At 40.1% G+C, this 15,729-nt stretch overlaps 1 protein-coding gene across 1 annotated transcript in view; it reads right to left on the bottom strand.

The window, feature by feature from the left end:
• Window positions 1–499: 499 nt before the first annotated feature.
• LOC103474716 (tumor necrosis factor receptor superfamily member 19-like) overlaps window positions 500–15,729 on the bottom strand; it is a 16,400-nt gene continuing 1,170 nt past the window's right edge. Inside the window, exons 2-8 of the mRNA XM_008425871.2 lie at window positions 13,911–14,089; window positions 13,729–13,814; window positions 6,249–6,413; window positions 4,176–4,304; window positions 3,887–3,989; window positions 2,587–2,858; window positions 500–1,169 (exon numbers count right to left, since the gene is read on the bottom strand). Of these exons, the coding sequence (XP_008424093.2) occupies window positions 1,165–1,169; window positions 2,587–2,858; window positions 3,887–3,989; window positions 4,176–4,304; window positions 6,249–6,413; window positions 13,729–13,814; window positions 13,911–14,089 (939 nt within the window). The 3' untranslated portion in view covers window positions 500–1,164. The remainder of the gene's footprint in view (window positions 1,170–2,586; window positions 2,859–3,886; window positions 3,990–4,175; window positions 4,305–6,248; window positions 6,414–13,728; window positions 13,815–13,910; window positions 14,090–15,729) is intronic.

Below are 15,729 nucleotides of genomic sequence, written 5' to 3'. Positions count from 1 at the left end.
AGATAGTTTCATTTAAGTCAATAATTTCTAAATGTTGATTAAAAAGTACTAGTTATAACATGGGAAAGAGGTCTTGTTATAAGTGAAGCAATCTCCGAGAGGAACTTGTGCTTTTTAAAATCTAAGTAGATAAAGGAATTGTCTACTTAAACACAAGCTCCTATATCTTACAGAAAAGTTACTCGTTAGTTTTTCTTTATTTGAAGTGTATTAAGATGTTTGCACAAGTAGTAGACCAAAAATAGTTGGTATGATTTTGTACTTTTGCTGTGAAGTTGTTCGTATAATACTGCCACCCAAAAAAGGAACAGTTCAAATGAATCATTCAGATTGATGAGTGTATTTATTTCTACCCGATTGTAAATTCATGTTACTCGTGGGATTTTTTAGATACCAACAAATGGGTATCACCTTCAGCAGGGAGATGAGGTCAAAGGTGAAGTTGCACTTAGTAATTTCACAGGTAAGTATTCCACTTCTTCAATGAAACCATGAAATGTCATTTTGTTTCAGAGGTTTATTTACAACGCTACGTGGACATGAAGCTTCACAACCAACAACGCTAGAACAGAGCTGAGAAAGGCAAGCATGCAGTCAAGTCTACAGTCCGTAACAAAAATATTGACCTATTAAGTATTTTACAGTATCTACAGGGCGTTTATCACTTAGACATTCCTCGTCCCAACCTGCTCCGTACGATCAAGATTGTCTTCGATGTGCAACTTTTTCACCTTTGAGACATTTCGTCAAACTTTTACACAAAAGCTTCATAACACCTGCTTCTAGACGAGCGGTACAAGTTTAGATTCTCCTACATGTGACGATGCGAGACATTCTCAGGATTCACTTTGCTTCACTGGTAAAAGTCACAACGTTTCAACTTCATATGATCGAACCCAGTGGGCCATCGAGTTCACATTCTCGGTGTGTTTTAGTGTGTTCATCCATCTGCGGCAGCGCTCCTGTGGGGGGTTTTTGTTTGGACCATCTGACGGAGGGCTCTGAGGCTCACCGACGAGGCATTTCGAGGAGACGGCACGGCCGCGGTTGTGTCTGTGTTGCTGTGCTTCTGTGCGCGTGGGGAGACTAGGTAATAATCCGAGACTGAATCTGGCCGTGGCTGTTGTTGAGTCCAGGCGGGGGTTCAAGCCAGAGACGTCCACGTCACCCTGGGCAGAGAGCAGGAAGAGGAGAGCGCACACACAGCGATTAGTAACGTATCTGTCCTGAGACGGCAGCGGGCCGACTTAAAGCTGGATCCTGTTGACTACATCAAAGGGCTGGAGTTGTCTCCAGTTTCTTTTACTGCATGCTCACCATGGACACACATACACACACACACACTAAGCGCTACATAACAGTTTATAAAAAGGCTGGGCTGAGACACACGTGTCCACATGATGTATGAGGAATTAATGTATTTATTCTCTCCAGTTTGTGTGCTTTCTGAACCTGAGTGGACCTTAGGATGATGGTGATTCATTATTACATTATAATAATAATGTAATAATTATTAATGCATTTAATAAAATAATTATTAAATGCTCCCTATAGTTAAAGATACAAAAAAATAAAAATCCTTAGGACTAATTCATTCTTTATCCAGTTCTTATTTGAAGTTTAATAATTTAGTGGGGAAAACTCCCTTCATTGAGAAATAATAGTTTTTATCTGATTACCTGCTCCACAATTAGTAACATCTATAGAAAAATCCTCCAACTACTTTAAGTTTTGAAGTCCAATTCATTCAGTTTAATATAGCAGCAATTCACAACATGTCGTCTCGAGGCACTTTCTAAAAAAAATTGTTTAAATTTAATCATGTATCCATTCCAACTGAATTCAAACAGTGTGCTAAACTCAATTTATTATTCAAGTTAATTTTAAAAATGTTCTATATAAGGAAACCCAGCATATTGCATCGAGGCGTTGAGTTGCAGCATTTATTCCTCCTGAATGAGCAAGTAGCAATAGCAGGCGACTGCCTCTAAATGTGAGGTTCAGAAGCTTTAAATTTGTCATCAATGGTTTCTTGGTTCCCCGGAATATTAATATACACAGATCTGTTTTTTTATAGCAATTCTTGAAAATGGGACTCGCACAAGAACGTGTTGTTCCAGTTCAGGCAGACGTGTAAAGTTCAAATAATAAAGCTATTGACCTAAACTTGTTCACATCGACAATTACAGCAGTTATAAAAAAAAAAATGTTTCAAATAACAATAACCCACGTTTATTATATCACAACTCCTGTTAACGTCTGTATATCCTACATGGCACAGCGTCAGACCTGAAAAACTTCTTTTCCCACCTTTGTATTGTACATTTAGCACTAATCTCAGAACATTCTTTATGACTTTTTATAAAAAGTTTAAATGTTTTAGTTTGGATGTTGAGTGGGTCATGGCACACACACAGGTAGGAGGATGGTATTTTTTTCTTATATTAAGTAAAGCCTTTAAGCCAAAGGTAGGAGTAAATATTAATTTATTTATACACAACCACATCATAACACCCCTAGCCCCCCCCTAAAAAAATACAATTTATTTTAAAAGTGACATAAATCCAGAGAAACATGGCCGCTCACCTTCCTGCGTTTGCCCTTGCTGTTTAGGAAGAAGTGCATCAGCCACAGTGTCACTGCAGTTCTCTCTCCTCCTTTCACATGAATACTCCCTCAATCCTTCCCCTTCCTCTCCTCGCTCCTCGCTTCCTCCCGCTGGGTCGACTCCACAGAGCGGAAGCTCCAAGTATTCAGGAGACTCGACGCTTCCTGTCATTTCGTCCGCTCCCACACACTCGGGCTCTGTGTGGCCTTCCAGCCACATTGGAGTATCTTCTTCATGTAGGTGCCTATTTCTGTGGAAAGAAAAAACGCAACCGTGTATGTAACAACCTGAACACATCCTGGTGGAGACACCCATTTGATTTTTCCTGTTGGCGGAGCTTCAAACAGACGAACCTCTTAATTCGCCTACAGCAGCTTGATAATAAAGGCAGTAAGATGAAAAGTGGAGTGTTCAGTGTTAAGCTGGTTGATGTTCTACCTGCAGGTCTTAACAAAAGCCGAGCTTACAGGGGACGACCATGAAGAGACTTATGCAAATTTGAATCAATGGATTCTAATCCGACGTTTTATCTACAGTGATAATATTAGCGTTACATTAAGCAATCAGCTGGTGACTGGTTTTAACCAGTTTTCAGTTTGACTTGTCCTGATCCTTAACTGGCAATTCAAAAATCCAATCTTATTCTGGTTAGCACAAAAAACAAAAAAAATAAATAAATCTTGAAGCTACTCAAATGATAATTACATTTTCCACAATAAAATATTTGTTGCATTTCAAACAGACTGAACATTTTCAAGCAAAGCTGGCATTATTTACGGCTAGTGATTTTAACCATTGTAATCGCTGATATAGGATGTTAAACAGCTTAAAATGCCAGTTTAGGCTTCATAAAGCTGGAGATGAGAAATTAGCCAAGAAACTCTGATTAGTGAATCTCTAGCGAATGTACAAATCCCCTTTTATTCAACGATTATTTGCATAGAGCCTTCAAAATACTCGTTTAATGTTTAGCTGGATTTACCAAGTGAAGTGGCAAATATTTGTTTGTTTATTAAAACCATTTTACATTCTGCAGGTAACCTTCTCCATTGTAGATCACCTCTACATTTATTATTAGGCTAATTGTAACCTCTTTGGCACATTTTTTCCCCTCCAACAACAGGATATCACGAGTGTTTATTATCTCCACTATCATACACCTGTTGGTAAGCTATTCACAGAAAAATGATTTCTATTGCAGCTAAATTTGATAATTCAGTCACAATGTATATAGATTAACACTCTACAAGATTGTACTTGAGCACGAATGTTACTTACTCATCACTGAGGCTCATCTGTGACTGGAAAGGACTGACATCCTGGCTGCAGCCCAAACTGCAACTGTCATCATAGCACAGAGAGGGGTTCAGGTGTACTGGACCTACACAGCACACACACACACACACACACACACACACACGCACACACACACACACACACACACACAATATATAAATTTCAAGACAGTCATCTGTACCGTTCATCTTTTGGTGACTTGCTCACCAACAAAGTTAACAAAACAATCACTGGATTTTTTACAGACTTCATCAACTGAACCTAAACGCACCACAGCGGTGTCCGGAGTCCAGGTGACACTGGCAGCAGGTTCTGTGGGGGAAGTCGTGGAGCCAGCGGGCGTCCAGACAGGAGAGCTCCGCCCCGCTGTAGGGACAGTCCTGAGACCTCAAAGAGGAAGCTGAAAGAAAAGAACAGCAACAACACGTTGATCTTCCATGACGCAAGAAACGAGCTGCAGACCTCTCAAATTGTTCAACGAAAAACCCATATTTACAAATGGACTTTAGGTATAAAAAATACAACTAACTAATCTGTAAGACCTCAATAAATATGAATTTATTGCCTAATCAATTTGTTCCAGCCTCTAAATCTGTAATCATTCTCTCCACAGGACAAAGTTGTAGCATAATCAGGTATAACTGACAAGCCTAACCAGCATCACGTTAATGAGGTTCATAATAACTCCTTAGTATAATTTGAAAGTACAACAGTTTGCATGTTGTGCCAGCTCTGGTGAAGGGCGTTGTGCATATTTTAATGGAGGGAAATCACCGACAAAATACTTAACTGAAGCAATCTTTTTGCAAGGAGTTAAAAAAAAAAAAGTGCCTTGATACCTTCTGCTACAACTCTTTGTTCCCGACATGCTCAAAGGGGACACATGATGTCATTAATTTGTCGCCCGGGGATATTTCACAGGCTTAATCACTTCTAGCCTCACGAATGCAGCTTATTAAACAAGTTCCCACAAATATGCAGCGTCGTTTAATAAAGCTTAGTTCAGCACCCGGTTTGGGACGTTAACAAAGGAGAAATGAAGTCAAGTTCAGACAGCAGTGAAGCCTCATTTCAAGGCCTTAGCAGCTCTTTTTTTTCAAACACATTAATCTGCCAACTTAATATCTCTGAAGTCAGGATAATAATTTAAAGGCAGGCTTTAGAATGCACATGGGCTTTTTTTTTAAAACATCTTCATAAAATTATCTTGCACTGAAATGTCACTGTTGTAACAGACCCACAAAAATTTCACAGAATATTCAAAAGTGATTCAAGATCGTTTTTTTAGAGGCATGAAATCATGAAAACTCCATGAAAAAGTGAGATTTAGGACCTTGTACAAACTCAGCTGGGTCATTATCAAAATAAATATCTCTACAACTTTGTTGAAAAAAATACTATCGTGCACCCTGGAACACAGTTTAAGAAACGTTTTTACTCACATAAACACACACAATGCCCCACCTCAGTGTTCTTTTAAACAAAAAACGCAAAAGGAGCAGCGCAAAGCTAAAACCGGTGTCAGTTAATCGGATTGCTTCAAACAAAACAAACACAACTTCCTACTAGGAATTAAGGAAAGCGCCTGAAGGTTAATTTGTGTTGATAGATATATAGGTTGAACTACTTTAAATCGTGTATTAGAATATAAAGTTAATAAAAATACATGACTAAGTCAATTGGGAATCATGTCAATCTCAGTTTCCCCATGTGGATACAGAGATTTCCCCAAACCCTCTTTCTTCAGAAGTTTGATAATCATTTTTAGTGACATTAAACTGAGCTTTTGTGTGGATTAAAGGACAAAATGCATAAAATGTGTTTGCTTTCTCTGCTATATATGGAGCATCACAAGTCTCAGTTTTATGTTCAAATCCTTTTGAAGTTTTAATTATTGATAATAACCTTCAGAAACTTAAAGATGACCTCCACAATCACACAGTGATAAACTCAAACTACACATCTTGATGATGTACTTGTATATTTTAACAAGAACCAAACAACATCGTTAAAATTTCTCTTTCCGTCTTGCAGAGACCTTAAGACTTGCTTTTATTGCTTGTGGATTAAATCCCTCTGCTTCTACAAAATTAGGTTGCACAAATGACGAAAAGGATCTAAAAAAAAAAAAAAAAAAAAAAAAAAAAAAAAACTCCAATTCTGGAATCTCTTGTGTTGTCGTCCTGCACATTTTAGTAGAAGATTACGTCTGGCGCATCTTTACCAGCCATTCAGTTTATCAAAGCCACACTCATAAAGAAGGGGATTAATAAGAAAACATCTAAAATGTTCCTTCGAGAAATAAAGAAAATGCAGCACACAGCACGAGGGCATCCTGACTGACCGCTGGGCTTCTTCTCCAGCAGCTGCCTCTTGCAGTAGATGACGCACAGAACCAGCAGCGCCAGCAGGACCGTCGCCAGAGCGCTGCAGATGACCGCGGCCAGCGCCACGTCACGAGGACTCGTCACCACGGAGGGCAGAGGCACCAGGTTCACACGCCCACTACCTGCGGAGGAGACCACACAGGGAAATGAGAGCAGAGGAATAACATAACACGCTGCTTTACTTAAAGTGGAAGAAACGTCCTGGACAAACACGGCAGACGGCCATAATAATGCGAGCCTCCCCAGGCGATGTGGAAGCGGGAGAGTAATTGTCTCTTTGTTCTTTGGGTCAGCTGCCTTTTTGCTAAAGCCTAATGAAACGAGCAGAGGAGTTCAAAGACAAAACGCCTGTGGTGGATTCCCTCTTTAACTGCCTCTGTCTTGTTCTGAGCAGAGGATGATTTACACACATTGGTCTCCACCTACCACCCCTCTCGCACTTCGACAGGCACACAAGCTAGGACAGCTTAAAAAAAAAAAAAAAAAAAACCTCAAGTTTCTCTATGTATGGGATGAAATTAGAAAACACAGTCTATCTAAGCGTCTGCGTCGTGCCGGTTTCATAATGAGGCTCCATTACGTCTCTCATCCCACCTGAGGGGAGAAACAATGTCTGCATTGGCTCCAGCCATCGGGACCCTTGACACACAGTCATTTAAAGCCTTGAAGAATGCAGCTCATTTTACGTGTTCGCACAGCTACGGAGCGTCGGGGCTTAATGCGGCTTAAGGCTAAACATCACAACAGAAAAACGTGAAGCGGTTTAAAAAAAAAAAAAAAAAAAAAATGGCTTCTGCTATACGTGTAATCATCCTTTAATCAAATGAAATTCTCCACGCGGTTGAAGCGGGCGACTCGTTTGTGGATTTTTCTAAATGTTTTCAGAGACTGTTAGTTTAAACAAAGATCACAGAGCGCCACACATCACGAGAACTTATTCAGAGTCAGGTTTCACCATTAATTCTTTTTTCATTTTTTTTTCGGTTTTTACATGAAAGTGCAGAGATTTAAGCAAACGCAAAATAAAGGCAGAGAGCAAAGAATCACCAAAACACTCTGCAGCTGTGTTTTGAAGAATCAGGTGATAATTATCGGTGGGAGGATCATTACGTGCAACTCTTTTCACGTTTCAGACAATTATATTATCTGTAGTGAAAGGAAAAGTTGAGTTTATCAACCTGTGCTGTGTGTCGTGTTTGCTTTTTTAGTTCTGACAAAGAAATGTGTCAGTTTCTTTGTAGAAACTGACACATTTTGTGTAGAAGAGGAAAGTTAAGGATGGGGAGATTTGCATGGCATGATATGGTTTAATTAAACTAAACCATTACCCATGGATAGTAATATTTACCACATAGTGTCACAATAAAACTTTCTTTCCTTGTCATCAACCATTATTAGAGAAAGCCTGAAGGCTAACGCCAACACAGAGAAAATTCGAAGCCTTTCAGTCTCGCTGGCACACCCTTCACATATCAGTTTATAACTATTCCAAATTTGCGCATAATTTCAAAGCCCTTCCACTCTGATTGTTGTTTTCAAAGAAAGACAGTAGCAGCCTAAACTCTCAAGGCCATGTACAAATAGCTCCACACAATTAACTCTGACCTGCTGGAGAAATCACACACACACACACACACCCACACACACACACACACACACATACACACACACACCCCCCCACACACACACACACACACACACACACACACAGTCTCCCCCGGTCTGTGTGCGTATGACATTTAGGGCGTGGGTTAATACAGAGCAAACAGCGACAGGGAGCGTACAGTGACGTGAAGCAGATCGAGCGGTTACCAATGAGAATGGCAGCAGCCAGAATGAGTGAGCTCTTGTTTGAGGAGATCTTTCTTCTAGTCAGCTCCGCTATTTGTTTTTCAGTATATTAATCATAAAGGCGACCGGTATCAGCCTTTTCACGTTCAAGAGCTCTTTGTTTTGCAGTGTAAACATTGCTTTAGCGCTGGCCAGCTTTTTTGTTTTTTCTTTTTTCCTCCTCTTTTAGACAGATATGGGATAAGGGTATTTTAACATTCCTTCAGATGGGGAAATATGATGAAACACCAAAAGCAGCGTTTCAAATCTCCCGAGAAGGGATCGCACAGGACCGGTTGGATATAAACAAGAGAACGTACACGATGTCGGATTTATGGAACATTCCAGAGGCATCGTGGCACAACTTGAGCCATGCTGGTTTATATAAGTTCCTGTTTATACAGGCATGTTTGTATTGAAAGGCTTTAGCTGCAGTGAAGCTGATAACTCCTTGTTTGCTCTCAAACCTCCTGGTCAAACTGAAGAATACAAAATAAACTACTGAGGCAACATTCAATCACAGTAAACCAGCTCAAAAATTCCTTTAGCCTAAAGTATTAAAATCTGGAATCTAAACCGGCATCCTAAAGCTGAGTGTTGTTTCCAACTGTGTTAGTGTTTGGTTTTTTATAGACTCTCAACCAGCCCAGGGTGTCTGTGTGGTGTCTGACCATGGTGTTTAAACTTGGGTCTTCATTGTGAAGGTCAGATCCAGCTCATCCGAGGTGAGCATCAACACAAAGGCGGCCTGTTATCGGAGCGCCGGCAGCTGCAGCGCACACAGATAAACACTGCTCCATTGAACAGACCTCACCTGCTGATATTATCTCCACACAAACCAGACCAATAAACCGCAGCCTTTCACAGACGCACTCATTTTGTGGAATGGCACTTATAGTCCAAATAAAAGCAGCACGTCTTTGCACCTTAAAGGACTCTTTGACTTACGTCTGTATGAATGCGTCTGAGGTTTTTCTTTAATGGGGCCGTAGCGATGTTTACCCTGATCGCTGAATAGGAGAGAGGAATGCATTTTATCTGGTGCAGACATGAGTTGTCATTTACACATAAACGTTAGAGATGTTTGATTCTTGTCTTTCAGCGCAGTGAAGAAAATGTAATTTACTAAATTTGACATGGCGTGTTAAGCAACATCTGGAATCACAGCTTTAAAATAACAACAACAACTCAGTCAGACAGTGTGTTTTAAAGGAGTAACGCAGCAGGGCCCCTCTCCCACCTGTTGCTGAGCCCTGCTGTCAGGTTGGCTGACACAAAACTAATAAACTTTTCCCTGTTAGACAGGATGAGATTCTCAGTGTCATAATCTTGTGTACAAATACAATAAAAATGTTTGGTGTGATATTTGTTTCTTTAAAAGAACAGAAGCAATTAGTCATACTGCTGCTAAAATAATCCAACATGAAGGTTAATAAAGGTATGATAATGTTATGCTTATCAGTTCTTGTAGTTATTTTCATTTTGGAACAAAAATGTAACCAAAAAAATAGGATAAATATGTTTAAGTAAAGCATGTAGATAACAGCTGGTTAGTGTTTCAGAGGGTCTCCTCGGCTATAGCATCCTTATTAAATTATATTGTGCTGTATGTTTGAACTGCTTTGGTACAAAATGAATTTCCCCTATCGGGAGAAATAAGGAACTACACTGGATTATAACACGGTTACTGTATGAAGAGCTGAATGGTTAAAAGTTATTTAGTATTTGTTTAGTCTTTATTTTAAATTAAGTCTATGCATCAAAATAACAACAAAAAACTATACAGTGCTTATCATTTTAACCAATATATCATGTTAATAAAACCAAAACATCCTGAAACTGTAGCATTTTTAAAGATTATTACATTGTAAACAATTTTTTCTAACTAATTTTAATTTTTTATTTTCATTTGCCTCTTATGCCCCACCTCCCTACATGAGACCAAATATAATTTATAGCCACAAACAGTACGACAAGAATGCCTGACCCTGTTCATGAGTGAACTTAAGTTTGATAACTAAACTGTGTTGCATCTTAAACTTTATGTCACCGTTTTCCGTTGACCTTCAGGCTTTGTGGATTATTTGATTGTCGTAATTAAGGCTTTAATTTACCCATGAATGCATTTCCTGTATTGACTTGATCTGGTGACATAACAATTGACGGCAACAGAAGCACTTCCTCTTCAGCTGAGATTGAACTTTTTTGCCTCCGTGTCAGAGCCGACTCGATTTGTGTGCATGTAACGACCTCTTCTCTGGCAACACCAAGCATGATTATTGCTGTAAGGTGCCGCTTTGACAGTTCGCATATGGCTTGAGTAAGACAGGAGGCAGGACAAAGTGTTCTGCGATCAGCAGCTATCATGATCCCACACGTCTGCATCGGAGTTGCTTCGATGAGTGTGAGTTTAAATACTGGAACTGCTGCTTTAAGCTGCTGGTAGGCTGGAGGCTTTCCTTCTTTCTTTTTTTTTTTTTCTGGGAACTAGATTCATAAAATTAAATACTGGAGGATTTTTAACAAGTGTTTTAACTACATTTTGGGACCTAATGATATCTGAGAAGTCCAATTTTAATATGTGGACTATATTTGTAGGCAGGGTCTTGAAATGTCTGAAAAAGCATTAAAATAGTTTCCGGGTCTGAATATCTTCAGGAAAAATTTGCAATTTAAATAGTATTCATTTCCAGACTTTCTTTCTTATTTAATAATGTAGAATAAACAAGTACATCTATAGACACATTGTTTTTTCTTTTGTTTAGAGTGAAATTTATTTACCACATCGCAACTTAAATTTTTAAATGTATCAGAAGTTCCAAGCTGTGTTTTACAGAATCTGTATATTTCATAAGATGATTCAGTCCAAATTGGAAAATTTTAAACAGAATTGATCTGCATTAGTCCAGGAGGCTACAAAGTACAAATACTTTGAAAAAACAAACAAACTCTTTTACTCTTCCTAAACTAAGCTCTTATGAAAAGTGTTTAACAAAGGTGGATCAGGTCTGACCTGCCACTTTCAATTTTTATATTTTAAAGACATAAGAAGCTAAATGTACAGCTGATTCCCTGATAGAGTTGGTGGTTTTGAATCCAAAAGAAACTAAATGAATTACTGTATCATACCTCCATGACTCTCATATTCATCAAAATCAAGAACACGCTGTTAGCTGATGTGTTTATAGCCTGGAAATGGAGGGAAATCTTAGTTTTGGTAACAAACTACAGCCAGTCAAGGTAGAACCGGTTGATTCCTGTCTCTGTCTGAATAATTGGTGCAAATGTCAAAAAGTAATCTATATGAGTAAATATTGGTTGAAATGTTCATAACTGTATTAGAAAACTTGCAAAAAAAAAAAAAAAGTGAAAGTGTTGATGAGTAGGAATGTTTGAATGTGTAGCATTCAAGATGTATATCATAAAAGGCCAAATGAAGAGTTTATCTAATGGGGAACAAAAAGTAGACTTCCACAAGTCGTCTGATTAACTGGCAGTTTTACTTGAAAAACAAACAAGCAATTTATCTCATTCTAAGGAATGAAGATTCAGATAAGGTCAAACCTTTTTCAACAGATTTTTCAGCCTTTTGCTTAAAGGTTGCATTAATTATGCCTAATGGATGGATTTTATCACTTTCGTCTGTGAATAAACTGAAAACCATTTAAAATTCCTGACCGGCTGATTTATGAAGCCCATTGTAATAAAGTCTGTACAGGAAGAAGCTACCAGAGAACGCGTACAGGTTCAGCTCCACCGGGACGGTGAACTATTTCAGCAGATGAAACGCATTACAGAGGATGAAGAAATCCATAAAACACAACCTCATTTTAACTCTAAAAAGCCACTGGGGGAAGAGAGAGAAAGAAGGAAGGAGGGGGGGGGGAGATTTACAGTCCACCCCAAACTACTACTGCTTCCCCTTGCACAGCTGCACCGCTGCCCCGGGCCAGGGTGGCCTATTAGAATGATCTGCCCTTTAAGTTTTCACCATCCTCCTCGAGATAACAGCCGTGGATGGGGGTGAGGGGCGGCTGGGAGGAGGGGGGCGTGGCAAGACTTTCAAACGTTTGGAAATACTCCACCAAGAGTCCCTGTAGGAGCGAACCACCGGCTATGTTCCCACACACAATGGCCATTTTGTTTCACAGGCCTCCTCCAGTATCAAAACGGGAAGCGGCACAGATGGACAAATGAGCAGACAGAGGGAGGCCTGTTGTCTCAAGGTCAGCGTACACATCCAGGTTTTCTTTTTTTTCTTACCCACATCAATAAAGAGGCGAGATTAAAGGACAACACCAAGAGCAGCCGGTCCAATGACGCCTCCATTCTGCTGTGCAAAGACTGCAAATGTTGTTTAGGTGATAGTTCCCCTCTTCCAACACTTAAATAGTCAGTAAAAGCTCCCTGCAGGAAGTCACACTCAATTACCAAAGGTAAGAAGTTCATTTGCTTGTTGGTTTCATTTGCAATCTTGAAATCATACGATTGCTCTTGGCCAGGAGGAAGGAGTTAATAGGATGTACATCCTAATGGAATATGAGCTGTGTATTGTAACACATTCCCAGCATCTTTTGTTTAAAGCAGCAAACTCTGAATTGTTGCAATTGGTGTTGAATCAAACAAACATGCAGCATTTTTCCTCAACTGTGCCTTGAAAAGGATATTCACATTAAACCTTTGGACTGTTTAGTGATATTACAACCAAAAAGCATACCAACAAATTGTAGTGCATAGTTGTATGCATTTGCACCTTTCACTAGCAGTGTCTCCAAGCTTCTAAGGTTTGCACATAGCATGTGCAACACGTTTCTATCATTTTCTCCCTGAAATGTCTCCTGTGGTCCTAAATTTTCATGATGCTGTTCAAACTGAAATGTAATTACTTGTGTTCTTTATTTACTGCCTATGTCATTTCCAAAGGTGGTTGGTTGGATTGTATTTGGTGGTATCAGATAATGTGGGGTAAAAAAAAATGCACACTTTTCAGATTGTTATTTGCAAAAACCATTTGCCCCTTTCCTTCCACTGCGTGTTACTTTGAAGTTTGTGGCTCTAAAGTTAGAGAAAGTTTAAGGGAAGTGAATACTTTAGCAAAATGTTCTGATCAGGGAAGTTTTCTCTTTTAGCCCAAACTGAGCACTGAAAATGAGTGGCATGTTCTACAATCCAATATAATCCCCTGCTGGCAAATTTTAGGTAGTCATTGCAGGATCCATTTCAGCTCTTCAACTTCCCAGTTTTGAAATCCCAGCATTTATTTATCTTCGTAACATAGCTGGCTGCCTCGGTTCGACTTAGTGAGTCAAACACAGTTCGCTCCACCCTCAGAAAGTTGTGGTTCTGGTTACTCTTGAGGACTTTGTGCTGGCATGTCGGGTGTGTGTCTGTGTGTTGGCTTTGTTGTGGCACTGGGTTTTTGGTTCCACTCGCATTTGGCAAGAAGTTCAAATGATTGTGTGTTTGTGATGGTGGTGTTTGCCTTCTGACTTTTGTATCTCTGTTGTTTCATGTTCGAACATCTCCTGCTGCGGATTGGGGAGTCTGTTTTCTGGGAGCATTTCAGGCCAACCGTTAGGAGCGGTCAAATGATTCAAAAGTGCTTACAATTGGGCTCATATGGAGGCGGAGGGTCCCCACAAGGTATGCACTCCATGTCCTGGAATCCACTTAATTTTGTTTTCCTATAAAATCTGTGGCAGACACAAGGTTACATGTTTAGTAAATAAAACAGACATTTATTTTCTACTATAAAATTAGACAGATTGGTGTTTTGAGTGCTCGCTCACCCCGGTAGACAGTCGCCACACACGGCGTTGCTGGTGGTGGAGCAGTTGCCCTTCTGGAAGCGGTTGATGAGGCCACAGTCCAGACAGGGTTTGCACTTCTGCAGGCTCCGGTCCTCTTTGAAGCGGCTGCTCCGACAAGGCACGCACCGGGCATCCTCTCCATAACCAAAGCCACATTCCTGGGGGGATTAAAAGAGAAAAATACACTGAGTAAGAAGCGGTGGGGTTGTGCGGGGGAGTTGGTTGATTTGGGCTGATGTGCAGATGGTGAAAGGGGGAGTTTGAATGTGAACTGCTGGGGGTCTTGAAATTAAAGAATGATCTTAGCCCGCTGGGTTAGAGGGTAACAATGGCCTGCCTCTTTTGAGAGTCCATCTAACACAGCCAATAATCTCCCTGACTCTCGGTATGAATGAGTCGCCTTCCGCTGCAAGACCCAGAGGGGCCGTGCATTTGAATAATAAAGCAGTTGGGGGACACCCACTGTTGTATTATCGCAGGTTTATTGCTGTGTTTTTTAAACTACTCCCACTCCGAGCTGACTCAGTGAGGGCCCCGTTGATTGAGAGGCTGGCTAGCAAAGGAAACGCTTCAGGAAGAGCGCAGGGATTATAAAGAAGTAGATGGAGGGAAAAGCATATGAATACTTGTTTTGTGCTCCACCATTAAAGGTGCGTTTATAAAGGCCAGCTTCTCTTGCACGTGTGAACAATCTAATGCGAAACACTCCTCTGCATTGGTTTGTTTCAGCAAACATTTCATGCACCCTACTGCCTAGTGTACTTGTCATTTCAGTCTCATTCGAGTAAAGCTTCACAGTAAAGTCCTACAGCTTGAACTGTAGTCTGAAATATCCTAATGCCTTCTTAATAAAAGTGGTTTAAGGTCATGGTTATGTCTTTATTTTAAGTAATGGGAGCGTGATCTGCTTAATAATTTGGAAAAACAAACCATTAATATGATTAGCAAAATGCAAAACATTTTATGCCATGAAGTTTAGACAGTGACTCTGTTTAGAAAAGTACAATGAACCATCGTAGACTTAGTCACCTCATCCTCCAAAAAGTCTTATGTGGATACTTTAATGGACAAGAACTTACGAGAAATAGGTTTGGTTAATCAGAATTTTTAATGTGTTTTTGTTTGTCAGTCTTTGGCCTTCATGTTGCAAGTCACTCAATTTTATAAAGTTTATTGCGGCCGATTCCTTCCTGAGCTTTTATTGTGGTGTGACACATCAACATCTTCACTGGCACATATTTAGCCCCCCTTTAAAAACGTCCACATCCCCCTTTGCCCCAAACCTGAATCCTGAAGAAACCCTCTATGTTGTGAGCTAAAAACAAAAGTGGGTAATAATACCCAAGAGTCTAGAGAGATTATGCCAAAACAAAAGAGCAAAGATTTTGTGGTATAGATTTACCAGGGTCTCACTTTCTCAGACCTATATAGATAAAATTACAACCTGGCCACTGTGTATCTCTTTTCCCAGATATCCATATCTCTGAAGCTCCTGTTGAAAGCCTGGTGACCTTGACAACAGCTAGACATTTGGATGACAGCTGATATTACTGTACACTGCACAGAATGAAAATACCCTGCAGAAATGACATCATGCATTGTCCATTCATTATTGGCTCTGTGGCAGCTGAACTCCTGTGATCCAGGATCCCCACATTGCTGTCCAGATCCTGGAGGACAGGCATATATCATTAAAGTGAAGGTCAACTTCAAAAAAGAACTTCTCTCCTCGCCCGTGTCCCGTTTCACTGGCCTGGCATGCACTCCGGCTGGAATGTGGGCAGAAAACTTTGATACG

This window comes from Poecilia reticulata, linkage group LG13 (assembly GCF_000633615.1).
Source record: "Poecilia reticulata strain Guanapo linkage group LG13, Guppy_female_1.0+MT, whole genome shotgun sequence".
Taxonomy (NCBI): domain Eukaryota; kingdom Metazoa; phylum Chordata; class Actinopteri; order Cyprinodontiformes; family Poeciliidae; genus Poecilia; species Poecilia reticulata.
This window is presented reverse-complemented; position numbering and strand designations above follow the sequence as displayed.